The following is a 15,746-nucleotide window of genomic DNA, read 5'->3' on the forward strand; positions in this document are numbered from 1 at the left end:
GAAGCATATACATTCACTTAGATTATGTATTATCCTCAAGTGGATTCGGTTTACCTTTTGAGTTAGATATCATATATACTAGTACTATAACCCGTGCGCTGCACAGAATTTTATGTTAGAATTTTGTAATAAATAAATTAGTTTTCAGATATATGTAATTTTTAAATTATACATAAGTCAATCATGTAAAAATATATGAAGAGAAAAATAGAATAAATAAATGAAATTGTGTTGTACACATCAAACATTTCCAAAAACTTCCTTAAACACTACATTTATAGTACTGATCTGTTGTTTGCCTGACTCATCCAGTATTCAAAGTTTAAGACCTTTTCTTGAGCGTACTCTAGAGAGAGCTACATATAACTGACCATGAGTGAAGACGTGCCTCAGAAAGAAGAGCTCAACCTAAGATAGTGTTTGTCGTTGGCTTTTGTTTATGATCATCGCAAAGTATACTGCAATTGAAAACTGTATTCTTCTGAATTTAATTGTAAATTTGGATCAGAAGGAACCAAGTCCATTATTGAAATGTGCACTTTGTCATTAGCATTGGTTTCAGTGATAATAGTTGCACCAATATAACGTTCACCAAGTTCATCAACAATTAATCTGGTTTCATTGCATAAACCTGCTGCTTGGTCTATATTTCTCAAAAGCATGATTGGAATACCAACTTTTAATAATAGTTTTTGGTTTGACATTCCTTAACTTTTAGTGTCGTTCAAAAATTATGAGGGAAACCACTCGCCTCGGATTTCAGAATGCTCATAAGATCGCAAGGCAGAGTTGGAGCTCAGATATTCATGTTCTGGTGCAGCTACCAAGCCAAGCATGTAAGTGTTTATCATTTCAACAGCCTCCAGTGTAGGGGTTAATATTACTCTATCTTGAAAGAATTGCGGGTTTTTCATTCTGTGCGGAAGGTCAAGATATGTACATTTAATCTATTCCATTATTGAGTCAAGACTAATTGGGATGAGCTCATCTGACATATCTAGTTTTATACTCAAGCATTGGAGATATTCTATAGTTTTATTTACATAAATATTTTGAAAAATTAAAAAAATACATTGAAATTATATCAAAATTATTTTTGACATGAAAATATATCTTATGGTAAAAGTTTTTAACAATGTAATTTAAACTTAATAATTATATATATATATATACATTGAATTTTTTTCTAATCCTCATATAACATAATTTTACTACTACATTTTCATTATATCATAATTATGAAAAATAATTTTTAATAGTTTTAATAGGAATAGATTTTCATGTAAAATGTTTCTTCTGTGAGATATTTTCATCCTGCAATTTGTACAAAAATAAAAGAAAACTATATTTACATGAAATTATATTTCAAAGCAGTGAGATTTTCTTAAAATTTACATTTCTAGTATTTTCATGTAAAATTTACTTCTAAAATTATTTTACAATAATGAAAAAGGGATTGGAATGATATTAACGATTTTTCTAATATGTGCGTTCATACTTATTCTATATTTACTCTTAAAACTATCTGAAAAATTATAAAGAATGTACATAAACTATAAGAATTTTTTTTTATGTTAGTTTTATCATGAAAGTAATTTCATTTAAAATGTACCTCCCCGTTGGAACTTTTAACCCTGTAATTTGTACAAAAATAAGAGTACATTATATTGTTTGATGAATTTCTTTTCCTACTTTTAGTTAATGAAAATGATACACTGGTGCTTTTAGTTTCACTTTTGAATTTCTTAAACTCATGTTAGTCCAAATTTATTATTTTTCTTATAGAGTTTGTTCTTAATACTAACTAAAGTGTTCCTTTATCTTGGGGTTACAAATGGAATCTTTAACAAATATGACGGTGAAGTAGTTAAGTTGATATTTTCAAAATTAAATTTCAATTAATGTTATGATTATTCAATTTAATTTATTCTTTCTTTATTTCTCTCTTGTTCTAGTTCTTTGATTGAGACTTTAATGTCATTACGATTTCCTATAAAACAAAATTTAATTTGAAAATTTCCTGACATAAAAAGCAATAAAATTCTTTTCTATTCTATAGTACATTAGCACGAATAATAAGTTTTCTCAAATCGTAAAATTTATACATAAGCATGCTTGTAGTGGAAAAACAAATTTGATTTGAAAAGCTCAAGTTCTTCATCAGAATTTACTCGATATGGTGTCAAAACCAATCTCTTTATAAATTGTCTAATGTCAAGGTACTTTAAAAAAAAAAAGAGCAAAGCTCGAGAGTCAATGACATGTGCTTAACATGTTAGTTTTAACATCACAATATTTTCATTAAAATTTTCCTTTCCACCAGGTCTTTGTACTCTAAAAAATATTGAAATTATATTAAACATACAAAATGTGAAACATCATTTGATACATCAATTATAATCATAATAGAAAAGAATCATCCCAAACTCATTTTCATTTAAACAACTTGAGGAAGAATTTCTAATCAATCTATTTTCCAGCAAATTTGGAACTGAAATACTTCGAACCCCCAAAACACCATCAGGAGCAGCTCCTACTAAATAGACACCACCTTGTTTCCTAAAACAATTGTACTCTCCAAAATTAACTATCTTCAACACAAATTCTCAGGGTCTAATAGAGAAGTGATCTTACATCTTCCAAAAAAATATCTTTTAAATATATTTTCAGAATCAATCATTTGAAATCTGAACAAATTAATAGCTCTTTGTACAAAAGTTACATATATGAATTCCACAGTGAAAAGCACAAAGTAAACATGGGCAGTCACACCCTCTCTCCATTTCTCAACAACTCAAATGGGGGCCTCATTTTATTATATTGTTACTTCTTCAAGCACATACTGGTATGTACCTACTAATGTCAGTTTCTTATGAAATTATATTAGCAAAAGATAATGAATATAATAAATAATGAATAATTTATATAAATTTCAATTTTTTTGGATAATGATAATTTTTTTGTATATTTTTTTAGGATAATATTTTTGTCTATTCATTATTGAACAATTTGTAAATGATTTTTTACAATATGTATTTAATGATATTAACTATTTTTGTGTTTCTATTAATATATACATATAAATATATTTTTCTATCAAAGGTTTAGGTCTATTTTTTTGGAAAAACGTATATTTATTTTCTATGGAGCAAATATGTATCTTGTTTTTTAAAAGTAAATATGTATATTGTTTTTTGATGGTCAAATACATATATTGTTAATACCGTTGTGTACTATACATTTATTAATATACTACTTATAATACATATTTAATATATTGACAATACCAAAAACAGTATAAATAGTCCTCTAATCACATTACTTTTATCGATGACCGCATGAAAAACAATATAAAAAAATACATGCTGTCAAAAAAAATGTATAAAATAATATTTTTATTGATGTAGACTGCAAAGTGTAAATGGACCAAATGTCAAAATTCTTATTTTTGTATCTCAGTCATATTCGAACTCACGATCATGGACTCATGTTATAAGTTTAGAACTTGTTTCACTTAAAACTCTACTTATTTATGGAACTGCCACCTTGTTTTCATCTCCATAATTTATGTCAACAATATGATACCGATCAAAATTAGACATTTGGAAATTCAATATTATCAACCAATAGAATCAAAACATGTGAAAATTAAATAACAATGTGACCCACTTTGGTGGATGGGCTTTATATATTATTAAGATTAAACTCAGACTCATGCGAATATTACATTTACCTAACCTGTGTTTTACTTTGAAATGTCATTTCGCACAAAAGAGGACCTAGATCCCCTCTCCTTTTGACACAGAAATGGCAAAGCACGGTATTGATCAGTCATGAATCCACGTTTACACTTTAGGGCCCCTTCAAATTTTAGGTTCCCACTAGGGTGGGCTAATTTCATTTTGGTCCACCGGTGGACCAGGGGATAATTTTGACATTTCCTCTTCCCTTTTACCATTTTCCTCTTCCTGCTCTATTTCCCTTTCCCTTTTCGGTTTTTCCTCTTCCCCCACCTCTTCCTAACCAGCCACCGGTCCACCGCCAACCCCAGCCATCTCTGTCCACTTCTTCCTAATCGTTCCTTTCTTCATTCAGATAGGAAATGGACTGAAGTGGATGACCAAAACACACCCCTCCAAATCTTCATCCAATCGTTGCACCTCCAACAACTCCGTCACGAATCCGTCACCGGCGATCAAACCCTCGCCGACCTGAAACGCTATGTTTCCAGAATCACACCACCTATCCTCCTTCTACTTAACCCTCCATGGCAACCTCCTTTAACCCTCCAAATTGCTCCTCTTTCCAACCTCGTCCTCTGACCCCGCCTTTGCGGCGGTGTCGCAAACGACGCCGCAATGGGCGCCGAGTCCCGCGACGGCTACCTGAACATATATGCGGAGAGGGTAGGTTTTGATGGGGTTCTGGGGATAGCCGGTGGGGGTGGTTTTATGGGTTTTGGGGGTGGGGATTTGTTGCTTCCTCTTCTGAGTTGCCATTTTTGGACATGCATCTGTGTTGATTCACTTCTGGTTAATAGTTTGTTATGTAGAACATTTTTCCTACTGGATTTTCTTTGACTGATTCAATGATTTCCTACTGGTGAGGGCTTGTCGTTGAGGTAAGGAAAGGCTGAGGGTTCGTTGTTGTAGTGGTTTATTGGTGGGATTGTGGGAAGAGGGGTGGGAGACGGATCTGGGGAAGAAAGAAGAAAAAGATGAAGTTCTGGGTGTTGATTATGGAAGCCACCGTCATTTTTCAAGGGAGAAGACTTACAGTGTTTGTGTTGTTGGGGCTGGATTCTTGACTTCTGGGGTTGGCTGGGGTTCCTAACTTCTGCTGCTCTGCATCTGGTTCTTAACTTCTGCATCAGGCTCGGAGCTCGCGAGGGAGGGGGCAGGGGTATGCTCCGGCGGAAGGTGGTGGTTGTGGCGGAGGAGGTTGCAGAACCAGTAAAAATGGAGAAGAAGGGAGGGGTGTGTATTTCCACTTTTGCCCTTTTATCATCATCAAATCCTAGCCATTCAAATAAAGAATATTTCAAAATTCTTAAATCAAACGGTGTGTAGGCCTGGTCCACCGGTGGACCAAAATAAAACTTGCCCACCCTAGTGGGAACCCAAATTTTAAATCTAAATTGTCAAGCTAAGGCACTCCAATTATAGATGAAAAGAAGAATCATGATGTTGTTGCCATGGAATGTAATTCCTTCATCATGAAACTATGTCCTCTGCCATGGTTTTCATTCAGAGGATCATTTTAGCCTTTTCCTAGTCCAATCCCTAATTATTAGCTCACAACTCCTAATAAGCATGTTTGGAAAATGTGAGGTTTCACATAGTGTATCCAAAAATACATAAGTTCAAAGATTAAGAACCATAAAATCTGTATTTGGGTTCCGCATTCACTAAATTCATACATTCACATTCATGAAATTTGAACTATAAAATTAAGTTTGGTGGCCTCAATTATTTTTTACTAAAATTAGATGATAGTGATTTAAAGTTACCTGATCTTAATTGAACAACTAAGATCAATTGACCATGTGAATTTAGAGAATTCAAGACTTTAGGCAATCCAATTTCCATAAAATCTCCACCCCAACAAGCTGAGTGAGTGTTTTATCACTGTGCAATGTGCATCATATCATCATATCATAATCTTGAAAAGCAAATGATTAAAATTCAGAAAACATTAAACTCTACATATATAAAAGGCACGAGACAAAAAGACATGACCAAGCTAACAACCAATGAATATCTCAAATTTCACGGTGTCCCCACCTTCTTTCTGTCGTCATCATCGGTTGCAGAAAGGGCCGCGCCGTCTCATACCACCTTGTCCCCCATTCCTTTCTATTGTCATAAAGCCACCATCACTATTTGTTCAATACACCCACCCTCTACATTTTTTTTTTTCAAATTTTAAAAAAAGGTTTTAAACAAAATAAAAATAAAATTAAAACCTAGCATTTTCAAAGCCGTGTAAGTCACTGACCCTATTCAAAGACTTCTTAATCATCGCCATCTTAGCCAGCTTCTCCGCCGCTCTCCAAGCTGATGTGGGAGTCAGTGGCTCACCATTTTCATCCACCAAGCTCATCACCTCCCTATCGCTCCCTCTTCTCCGTTGCTGTTGTTGTTGCTGAATCTGAACCTGAACCTGCTCCACTTGCTGCCTCCGCCAATGAACCTCCGCGAGCTCAGCCTCCAAGCCACGAACATACTCCGCAGCCGAAGCCGAGCCGGACTGAACCAAAAGAGCTCGAGCCGAAGCCAGCAAATGATGAGCGCTGGTGAAGTCAGCGTTCTGCTCCAACACCCTCCTCGACTCGGCTACGGCTCGAGTCGTTATGAAAAGATTCCTCAGCCTCTCGATTCTTGTGCCTGAACGCAAGCTCTGTGGAGAGGGCACCACAAGCCCCTGTTCCTTACCGTACACAATCTCCTGGCTACCAGGATCCTTGTAGAGGCACCTAACCGTCATCACATGGTGGGACCCAACCCCCCACGACGGAACCCTCAGCTCAACTAACAACTCCCTCTCTTCCTCGGCGTATAAATCGCCGAGCCTCACCGCGCCGGAACTAAGCAGCGTGGGCCTGCCACTGCATGTGTAAATAGCACTGATCTCGGCCCGGCCCGAATCAGATTGAAAGCCCAGTTGAATCCTCAAGTCTTGAACCACAACACTCAAAAGCCCACCCACGCATTTCGCAAACGCATCTTCACCCGGGTCGTTACTGTAACCGCTTTTGGCCCCAAATCCAAACGCGTGAACCGGAATCTCGATGTGCGCGAATCGCGTTGAGGTGGAGGACACGTGGCTCCATGTCTTCCGTTGATTACTTGATTTGTTGCTGTTGTTTTGAACTCTTTCATCCTGGCCGTCGGATAGGAGCATGACGCTGGCCACCGGGTTTCTCTCCCGGCGATCCTCTAGAACCTTCGTGGCTTTCTTCAATGCATCACTCACGGCGGTTCCTTGACCGGTAACGAGGCGGTCAACGATGCGGCGAGCCAGGCGTTGGCCGTTGGCCGTCATTCTCCGCAGCGGGAAGAGGCGTTTGGAGGTGGCGGAGAATGCCACGATGGAGAGCCTGTCAGCGGAGCCGAGTGAGGAAATCACCAAACGCATCGCGCGCTTCAGCATGTGAAGCTTTGCTCCTGTCATACTTCCACCGAGATCGAGCACCGTTACGAGATCTATCGGTGCGCGGTGTGGAGAGTCCAGATTGGTGGCGCTGCTGGCGGCGCTCCTCGCCGGAGGAGCTTTCACTTTTAAAACTAAAGCGTAAGTCTCGTGGCTCCGGGAAACTGATACTACTGCACACTCCGGCATCAGCTTCACCTGAACAGTTCTGGAATCACCGTCGCTGGCTTGAACATCATCGGAGTAGGATTTGACTGAGGATGAAGGCTTTGCGGTTACGAAGAAGCCTTGGAACTCGCCGACGTCGTCATCTTCCTCATCTTCTGCATTCTCATCGGCTTCGGGAATGGGGATGATCCGTCCGCCGGCGATGGGAGAAAGGAGAGGCTCATCATCGTCGTAGGCTCTGACTGAATCGGAATGCTTTGCTTGTGATTGCGGTTGCTGTTGAGGTGGATCCAGATTCTTGGTTTGAAACACCGGTGAGGGGCTTTCTGCTCGCTTTTTCTCACTGGCATTGGGCTTATCGGCGGCGACGTCGTTCTGGGCGGTGGATTCAGGGCCGAGATTCTTGTGCGCAGCCAGCAGAGGCACATCTTTCCAGACAGCGTTGCAGACGGGACAAATCAAGCTACCACGCTTGCGTACATGTGCAGCAATACACGGGAAATGGAAAGCATGTGAGCATTCTGCTGTGTAAATTGCAGTGCCTTGTCCAGTTTTCACGCTGTTCAAGCAGATTCCACAGCTACTCTGTTCAAACAAAACAAAATAATGAAAATCAGAGCATAAGATGAAAAACAGAGCATAACGTGATGAATCATGCATACCCTGAATTTGAAACTGTTTTTGAACAAGGACAACTTGAGAGGTGAGCGAGGAGAATTTGGATTTGAGGCTGCAACAGTTTTGGGGGACTTGGTGGCTCTGGGAGTGGTTTTGCTTTGAAATCTGGGGCTTTCATTAACAGTTGCTGCTGCTTCTGCGAGTGTTCTGCAACGCAAGCTTGGACTGTTGACCGGTTGAGATTGTTGCTGCTGCAACCGTGGAGTGGAGGGGTTGCTACCTCCGGAGAAGAAGTTCAATCGAGCGCAGCTTCGTGGGCTTGGACTTGGACTGTGGCTACTATGTTGCTTATCTGATAGGGTGGATTCAGGGTCTCGAGTGCAAAAAGCTCTTCTCCAACCCGTACCCATGTTTTCACTGACCAAAAGGTGAGAAAGTGATGATAACTTTTTTCAATCCCTTTCTATGGCTACCTTTTTTTAATTATGTTCTGTGGCTGAAAGGAAGAAGAAGCTGGTGAGAAAAAGTGGTTTTGTTTGTTTTGATGGATCTGAAACAAGGTGGCACAGAGGAGAGGACAAACGAATTTAGTGAGGTGAGCATGGGATCAAACAAACACTAAGCAAAGAGACAAACTCAATGGAAGCTATTCAGATAAAAAGATAGGGATTCATCATCATCACCTTCATACCAAGCAAGGTTCGTTTGTTCTTTCCTCTCTTATATTGAGAAACTCAAATGGATCAACGCAATTAAACACCTTGAGAGAGATCTAACCTTACTCTCTCTCTCTCTCTATCTGGCTGTCTCTATTTGTGTAATTTGCACAATGCACAAAAAGAGAATGCATTTGTAGTGTGCATATTTATATACTTATATTTGATGAAATAGTATTGACCAGTTGCGTAATAGTTAGTTCACTTCAATATTTCACAAAAAAAAAAGTTACTCCTTCCGTTCCTTATTATAAGTCACATTTTTTGAAAAAAATTTGTTCCTAAATATAAGTCACTTTCTAATATCTATGAAGCATTAAATAATTTTTTCCAAATTCACCCTCATATTTAATATGAAAGAGATGATGAACTTTTGGAATATTAACTTGGAGAGAGAAAATCATAGGAAAGTAAATAAGGGTAGTCTAGGAAAGCTAATCATTTCCTTTACAAATTTATTATTACTAACTACTTTTCTTAATCTAAGAGAATTAGTTTTTTGTGACTTATAAATAGGAACAGCGGGAGTAGGTTCGATCCTTTTTATAGAAATGCAGTAAATTTCATTGTCGCGGTCATCTATTCTTATACAACCATTTGTAGTAAAAAAATTAGTCATTGTTGTTAATAATAATAAGCTCACTTATAAAAAGTCTTTGGTAAGAGAGTCTTGATAACATTATCTAATGCATTAAACCAATGATTTACATGTAACAGAATGATTATTCACCTAAAGTCTAAACTAATCAAAATTTTCCAATTACCGTGGTGACCGCCACGTGTTGGTTGCTTTTTTCTAATATACCGGTCAACGCCCACCCTCTGATGATTAATTGATCTATCTCAATTTTCTATTCCCTAACCCTAACCATACATTGATCAATGATCATCATTCATCATTCATCACCGACCTTATTCTGCAACTTGATAACAGAACAGATCATGTAACGACTGCTCTGCACACACAGCCAAACCCCATGCACCCACACCACACCACACCAGACACCACCTTTGTCAGTTGTGGTTTGAGTTTGACACGTGCCTCACAGTTCTGAAATGTGACCACAGTTTGATTTCTCAATTTGATTCCCCTGTGAAATGAGTTATCAATTCATTCCCCACGGTTAAAATTTCATAGGGTCACGGCGAAACTGAAAACACAGTGTACACTCAAATGTACTTGAAGTCCCACGGTTGATCCACTTTGATTCGTCACATCTTGGTCGGGATCGTGATGAATTTCCTCCATCCATAACAAAGTGGGACCAATTCCCATTTTTTCACTACTGAATGTGACTATACATGCTTTGCAGTGCAGTGTGAACTCGTGGACTTTGCTATAACTACATGTACAGCCCCAAAAATTTACCCTGACATTAACCTCGGATTACAGTGAGGTAATTTTCATAAACAGTAAAACACTAGATGTCAGTCACGTAGCTCTGGGCTAGACTAGTGCTATTCCATGCACGTCTCGCTGTCTCAGCCGCAGTATTAAAAATGGCGCAGATTGGAGTACAGAAAGGTGAAAGTATTAATTGCCATAAATACTTAAAAAGGAGTCAGAAATTACCACTAAAATATAAATAACTCACTGATCAGACATCCACATGACCCGTCCTTTATGGGTCTGTCAGTAGTTTGGAGACGAGTAGTGTTACTCACACACCTCTCTTTTGAGGTGTGTGAGGTGGAATGATGAGAAAGATAGGAAGAAAAGAAAAAGTAAGGGAGAGAAAGTATGAGATGTGATAGATGGTAAGAGAAGAGAGATAAAAACAAAAAGAAGTGGAAATAAAGTGTTTTAAAAATAAGGTGTGTATATATCATTACTCTTTGGAGACCTACCCACAAAGGCCCCTCCCTGCAAAGTGCAAACCATTTCTTTTTGGTACAATACACCATTATCAACTTGGTAATTGTTACTTGTAAAATGGGTTTAAAAAGAATAATGTTATCTTCACACTTTTTTTTGAAGTGGAGAGAGGTGGAAGGAGGAGAGAGATAAAAAGAAAATAAAAAGTAAAAGAAAGAAAATAGGAAAAATTTACTATGCACAAGTAAAAACTTGTGCATAGTTACACACCATGCTTTTGACCCACTATAATAAGTTTTAAAAAAAAAATAAAAAAACATATTTATTAATAATCATTAAAACAGTAATTAACATTTACATTAAAAAATACTAAGTCAATTATTTCTCCAGAATCAAAATTACAATCTCCAAGACCGGTATGATTTTTTTTAAGAACAAATGGGGTGAAAATCAACATTTATTAGGGATAAAAATCCTAAAAAATAAAGATGGACTTTTATTCTCATAAGTCATTCATTGTTTTTTTCTTTGTGGTTTTCTCGTTCCTCACCAAAATTGAAGCCTCCTCCTCATCAATTTGGCTGCCACACCTGCTTCATGATCTGGGGAAGAAGACAGATCCGGCGAGTTCGCCACCGATCCTACGATATCTTCCTCTTCGCCGTCGTCGACGCTGAGCAACGAGTTTATATGCTTCTTGCCCAGATCTGGGTAATGGGTTGGAGGTGATCTAATCTTCAGGGTTGGGGTTTTTCCAGTTGAGAGGGAAAGATCTAAACCCCAAATGATGGATCTTGAAGAAAGGTAAGGACTTTTATTCGGGGGTTTGCTTTGGGGTTCTGGGGTTCAAAGATCCCACCTTTATCTCTGATTTGGGTTGGGGGTGAGGGTGGATGGGTTGCGGTTGGGTTTCCGGGTGGGGTTGTGGGTGAGGGTGGGGTGGGTTGCAGTAGGGTTTCTTGGGAGGGGGTGGGGGTGGGTTGCGATGGTAGTTGGAGGTGAGTGGGTTTCTGGGGAGCAAGTTGAAGAGTGTGGCACTGACGGCGAAGAACATCAAGTGGACGGCTGAGATCAAGGGTAAATTGAAGCTTGAGGAAGTACACGTTTGAGGAATGGAATTGGAATTGAATAGAATCTTCTCTTTTCTGCAATTCTCTTCGTATTCAATCCTCTTCTGCAATTGAAATTGAGAAATGGGTATATTATACTTATACATCAGTTGTTTGTTATGTTCTCAATTTGTTTAAAAGCATATATTTTAAGACATGATTATGATGAAAATGGGAGAAATTGAGAAATGGGTATTATGAAAGAATGAATTTTTTGATGAAAATGTTGATGATTGGTGATGGTTGGGGTGGTGGGGTGATGGAGGAGGAAGAAGAACTTAAATGTTTCTGGGTTGTGTTTCTGGATAGGGATGATCCGGTAGAGCAATGTTGATAGCAAGGAAGAACATGTTGAATAATTAACCTTTTTTTTAACTATTGAATAATTAACCTAATTCTTTATTAACTAATGTACTAATATTTATGTTTTTTTGGTTTTTTTTTAAAAACCTGCTAAACCTGCTATCATAGGTCAAAAGGCACTTGTGTAACCTTACACAAGCTTCTATTTGTGTATGCTAAATTCCTCCGAGAAAATATGAGATATGATTGATGATAAGGGAATAGAGATAGAAATAAAAAGAGGTGAAAATGAAGTGTTAAAAAATAAGGTGTATATATATCATTTTTGAAAATCGCAAATTACTGATATGATTCATATGACCAGGTTACAAGTATTATATAGATCGATATAAAACAAGTTTACTTTCTATAATCTAGGAGCTAACTCAACTAATTATAGATTTACAAGCAGTATATAACTAAGCAATCACTATCTAATAAAATAACAAATTTGATCTGGTTCAAATATGTGACATTTTATTACTTATTACAACTATTATACAGATACTTATTATATACTACTATTAGATAAGGATTGCATAGCTATCTATTGTCTGCAAATGTGTAATTAACTGAATTAACTCAGATTATAGGAAATAAACTTTCTTGGCAAACTTAAAAATGTTGGTTGTGTTTTAAACAACCGCCATACCCCCTTTTATTTTACAATTTACAAAACTCAAACAAAATCTGTCAATTTGATATAATATGATGATAAATTCATTTGGTGATAAGTTCTGGTAAATATCATAACCCTTGTTCATCTTCTTCTTGTGCCGCCCCTCATCGTCGGTAAATATCAGTGTCGCCGCCGAGAAATTCCCTCAGTCCCTCCCTTCCTCCAAAACCAGAGCCACTCAACCTCAGTCTTTATTGTTCCCAAAAAAACAAAACCCAGGTTGAAGAAATGGGAATGAAAACTATTAAAAATCCATGTCTTCTTCTTCTTCGAGCCACCATCATCAAGAACAAACCGAAGATGAAGATCGAAGCAAGCAAGAAAGTCCAGATCCAAGATCTTCGAGCCCAAAAAACAGACGAATCTCTGCAGATTGACTTGGTTTTGATGCAAGGACCTGGGTTCGTTTTTCCGGTGGTTTGGGATCTAGGTTCATGTGCGTGTTTCTCCGGCGGTGCGTTTTTCGGCGGGGATCTCTATGGTGCAAGGCTGCAGCAAGTGCTCTATCTGGGTTTTTGGGATGAACGTGAGGGAGATGGATGATGGGGAAAGTGGAGGACAAAGGTGGAAGAGGGGTGAATGTTGTTTGTGCTTTTTGCAGGTCTACTGAGGAAACAACTGAACACTAAATGTATTACAAACCAGTTTCTAATAACCAGGTTGTTTTAACCATGCAAGTTCAACTCTCTCAGCTATATACTATATACATTTCATTTTGATTTTTGGGTAAAAGCACGGAGAAGGAGGAGTGGCGAAAGAAGTAGATTAACAGATTTTGGGAAAATCAGACATGAAATGTTTAAGTTAATTTTAATATAGGTAAAATCAATTTGCCAACCAGAAAAAAATTTATGAAAACATAAATGTATTTTTGTTATATTGTAAAATTTATAATATAAATAGTTTGAGGACCAATTTAAAAATTTTAGAAGTTTAAATGACATGGCGCAAACATCTACTTGACATTCATTTATTGGTTGTAAGAGAAACAATATTATAACTCTCCCTCACCAAACAACATGCAAAAGTTTGCCAACTTTCTTTTGTATATATAATACTTGTAATTTGGTCATGTGAATCATATTAGATTTCCAATTTGCAAACACTTTTTCATTGGTGCCAATTACCAAGTACCCTTATGAAGTGAGAGAGGGCTCAAATGATCTAGTAACATAGAGTTTATAAAATGTCACATAAGATATAAGCAACCCATAAACCATTATTGCAAATTTTACATTCACCGGAAAAGAAAAAACCTATGAATGATGTGACCTTCATCCCTTAATAAGACAAAAGACAAGGCAAGGTTAATTTCAGTGCGGCCACAACATTAAGATATTCGTTAAGGCCGTTCATGAAAAATCATCTTTTATTCCTTTAGGCAGGAAGAGGGTGAGGGATTCCACTAAGACTTCTTCGAGCAAGAAGGCCAAAGCTCCTGAGGGTCTCATGCATAAAAAATGTAGGGTATGGGATTCTGGGATCTCGAGTGAAGCTATGGACCTCAATGTCATATTCAAGCTTTTCTCCATTTTTTCCTTGGAAGCCTTTGAAGATGTTTAATCGCTCGACAGTTTTAGATTTAATCGGGAAATGCCTTAAGGGTTGCTTCTACTTCTCTTATATTCAACAAAATGGTCCTCCCTTAGTTCGAGCGCGACCTTTATGAGAACGCCTCCAAATACCTCCAACATGCAGAGGAGATTAAGAGTTTAAGCCTCAAGCTTGAGAGCTTGAAGATGAGAAGAAAAAGATGATTTCAGAGATTAAAGAACTCTATTCTAAAATCTCTCTCATTTAATCTTCAGTGAAAACCTAGCCAATTTCTTAAAAGAAAAAGAGTTTGTATAGTCTTTTCGTCAATAAAAACAAGACGCCAATGCAGAGGATCCTGACGCTTGAAATCATTCAGACCCCTAGTCTGAGCGGCAGCCAACTCGCGTTCCTCCCGCTGCACATGGCGAACATTCTTTTCAGCTCGGTCTTGAGCAGTCATAATAGCAGCAGCAACAGCACGTTGAGCTTCAGCTCCCTCCCTTGCAGCAGTGTTGGTAACTTGTTGTGCCATAAGGGCAGTCAGATTAGCAATAGCTTGTTCCATCGGATTCATGTTGTCTAAACCTTGAGTCTCGTTCAGTTGTGGAAGCCTCCTGTTCCTATTTTCATGAACAGTCAAAGACCACAACAGACACTCAGGTCAGAACAACACGAGGTTCTATGATAGATACCTATATATATCTGTTCTGGGAATGAACATTGAGGGAGGGTATAGTACCTAAGGGTAGAGAGATTGTGCTTGGGAGAGAGAGTAAGAGAGAGAATGCTGAATTTCATGTGTTATTTTATCAAATGAGCCAAAAGTCCCTTACAATTGATAACTACCTCCTATTTATAGAGCTTGAGTACTACCTATTGGGCCAATTGGGCCTCCAAGATCAAGGCCCATCTGAAGTCCAGGGCCCCGCCTCAGGGCGGGATACATGCTGGGCGTTGCCCCTCTAGGGGCTCGCCCAGTCCACTAGTCCACAAGACACCGAGCTCGAGGTACGAGAGCTAAGGGTGTCTTTTAAATGCAATTGGGCCTCCGAGATCAAGGCCCATCTGAAGGCCAGGGCCCCGCCTCAGGGCGGGATACATGCTGGGCGTTGCCCCTCTAGGGGCTCGCCCAGTCCACTAGTCCACAAGACACCGAGCTCGAGGTACGAGAGCTAAGGGTGTCTTTTAAATGCTGTTACATGTCTTATCGTACACCGGAATCTACCCACAAAAGATGCTGAGATTGTCGCCAACATGGCGTGAGCAAAAGGAAACTAGCATTTTCAGTTACCCAATCCACTGACTTGACGAGCAAACAGAGCTTGCAAGTCCACAAGTCCGCAAGCGGCGAGAACGACTACTTTGTATTGGTGATAAGTTGGAGCAGGTGTATGATCGCTCGCCGGCGGGAAAGGTGGCAGGCATGGGTCATGTGCCGATCATTCAAGCATTGACTGGCGGTGACCCCGGCGAGCGACTGAACTTCGTTGTTGGTGTCAATCGTCAGGCGATGGCGTTTGATCCTTATAGTGGCGAGGCTTTCCGCGCTTTCCCTTATTTTAAAACCCTTTCAAATTTCAATCTGCCTCACGTGGCTGCCCCACGTGATG

The 15,746-nt window shown here is 38.6% G+C and overlaps 1 protein-coding gene across 2 annotated transcripts; it reads right to left on the reverse strand.

The window, feature by feature from the left end:
• Window positions 1–5,581: 5,581 nt before the first annotated feature.
• Window positions 5,582–8,786, reverse strand: LOC130727682 (E3 ubiquitin-protein ligase WAV3). 2 transcript variants are annotated; one of them, XM_057578885.1, is made up of 3 exons: window positions 8,622–8,784; window positions 7,983–8,488; window positions 5,582–7,905 (listed from the first exon to the last, which is right to left on the reverse strand). In XM_057578885.1, exons 2-3 carry the CDS (start codon window positions 8,346–8,348, stop codon window positions 5,959–5,961), a joined length of 2,313 nt encoding a protein of 770 aa, XP_057434868.1. In that variant the 5' UTR covers window positions 8,349–8,488; window positions 8,622–8,784; the 3' UTR covers window positions 5,582–5,958. The 2 variants fall into 2 exon arrangements, with proteins under 2 accessions (XP_057434868.1, XP_057434867.1); XM_057578884.1 differs by having other exon boundaries at window positions 7,983–8,786.
• Window positions 8,787–15,746: the final 6,960 nt, after the last annotated feature.

This window comes from Lotus japonicus, chromosome 1 (genome assembly GCF_012489685.1).
Source record: "Lotus japonicus ecotype B-129 chromosome 1, LjGifu_v1.2".
Taxonomy (NCBI): Eukaryota; Viridiplantae; Streptophyta; class Magnoliopsida; order Fabales; family Fabaceae; genus Lotus; species Lotus japonicus.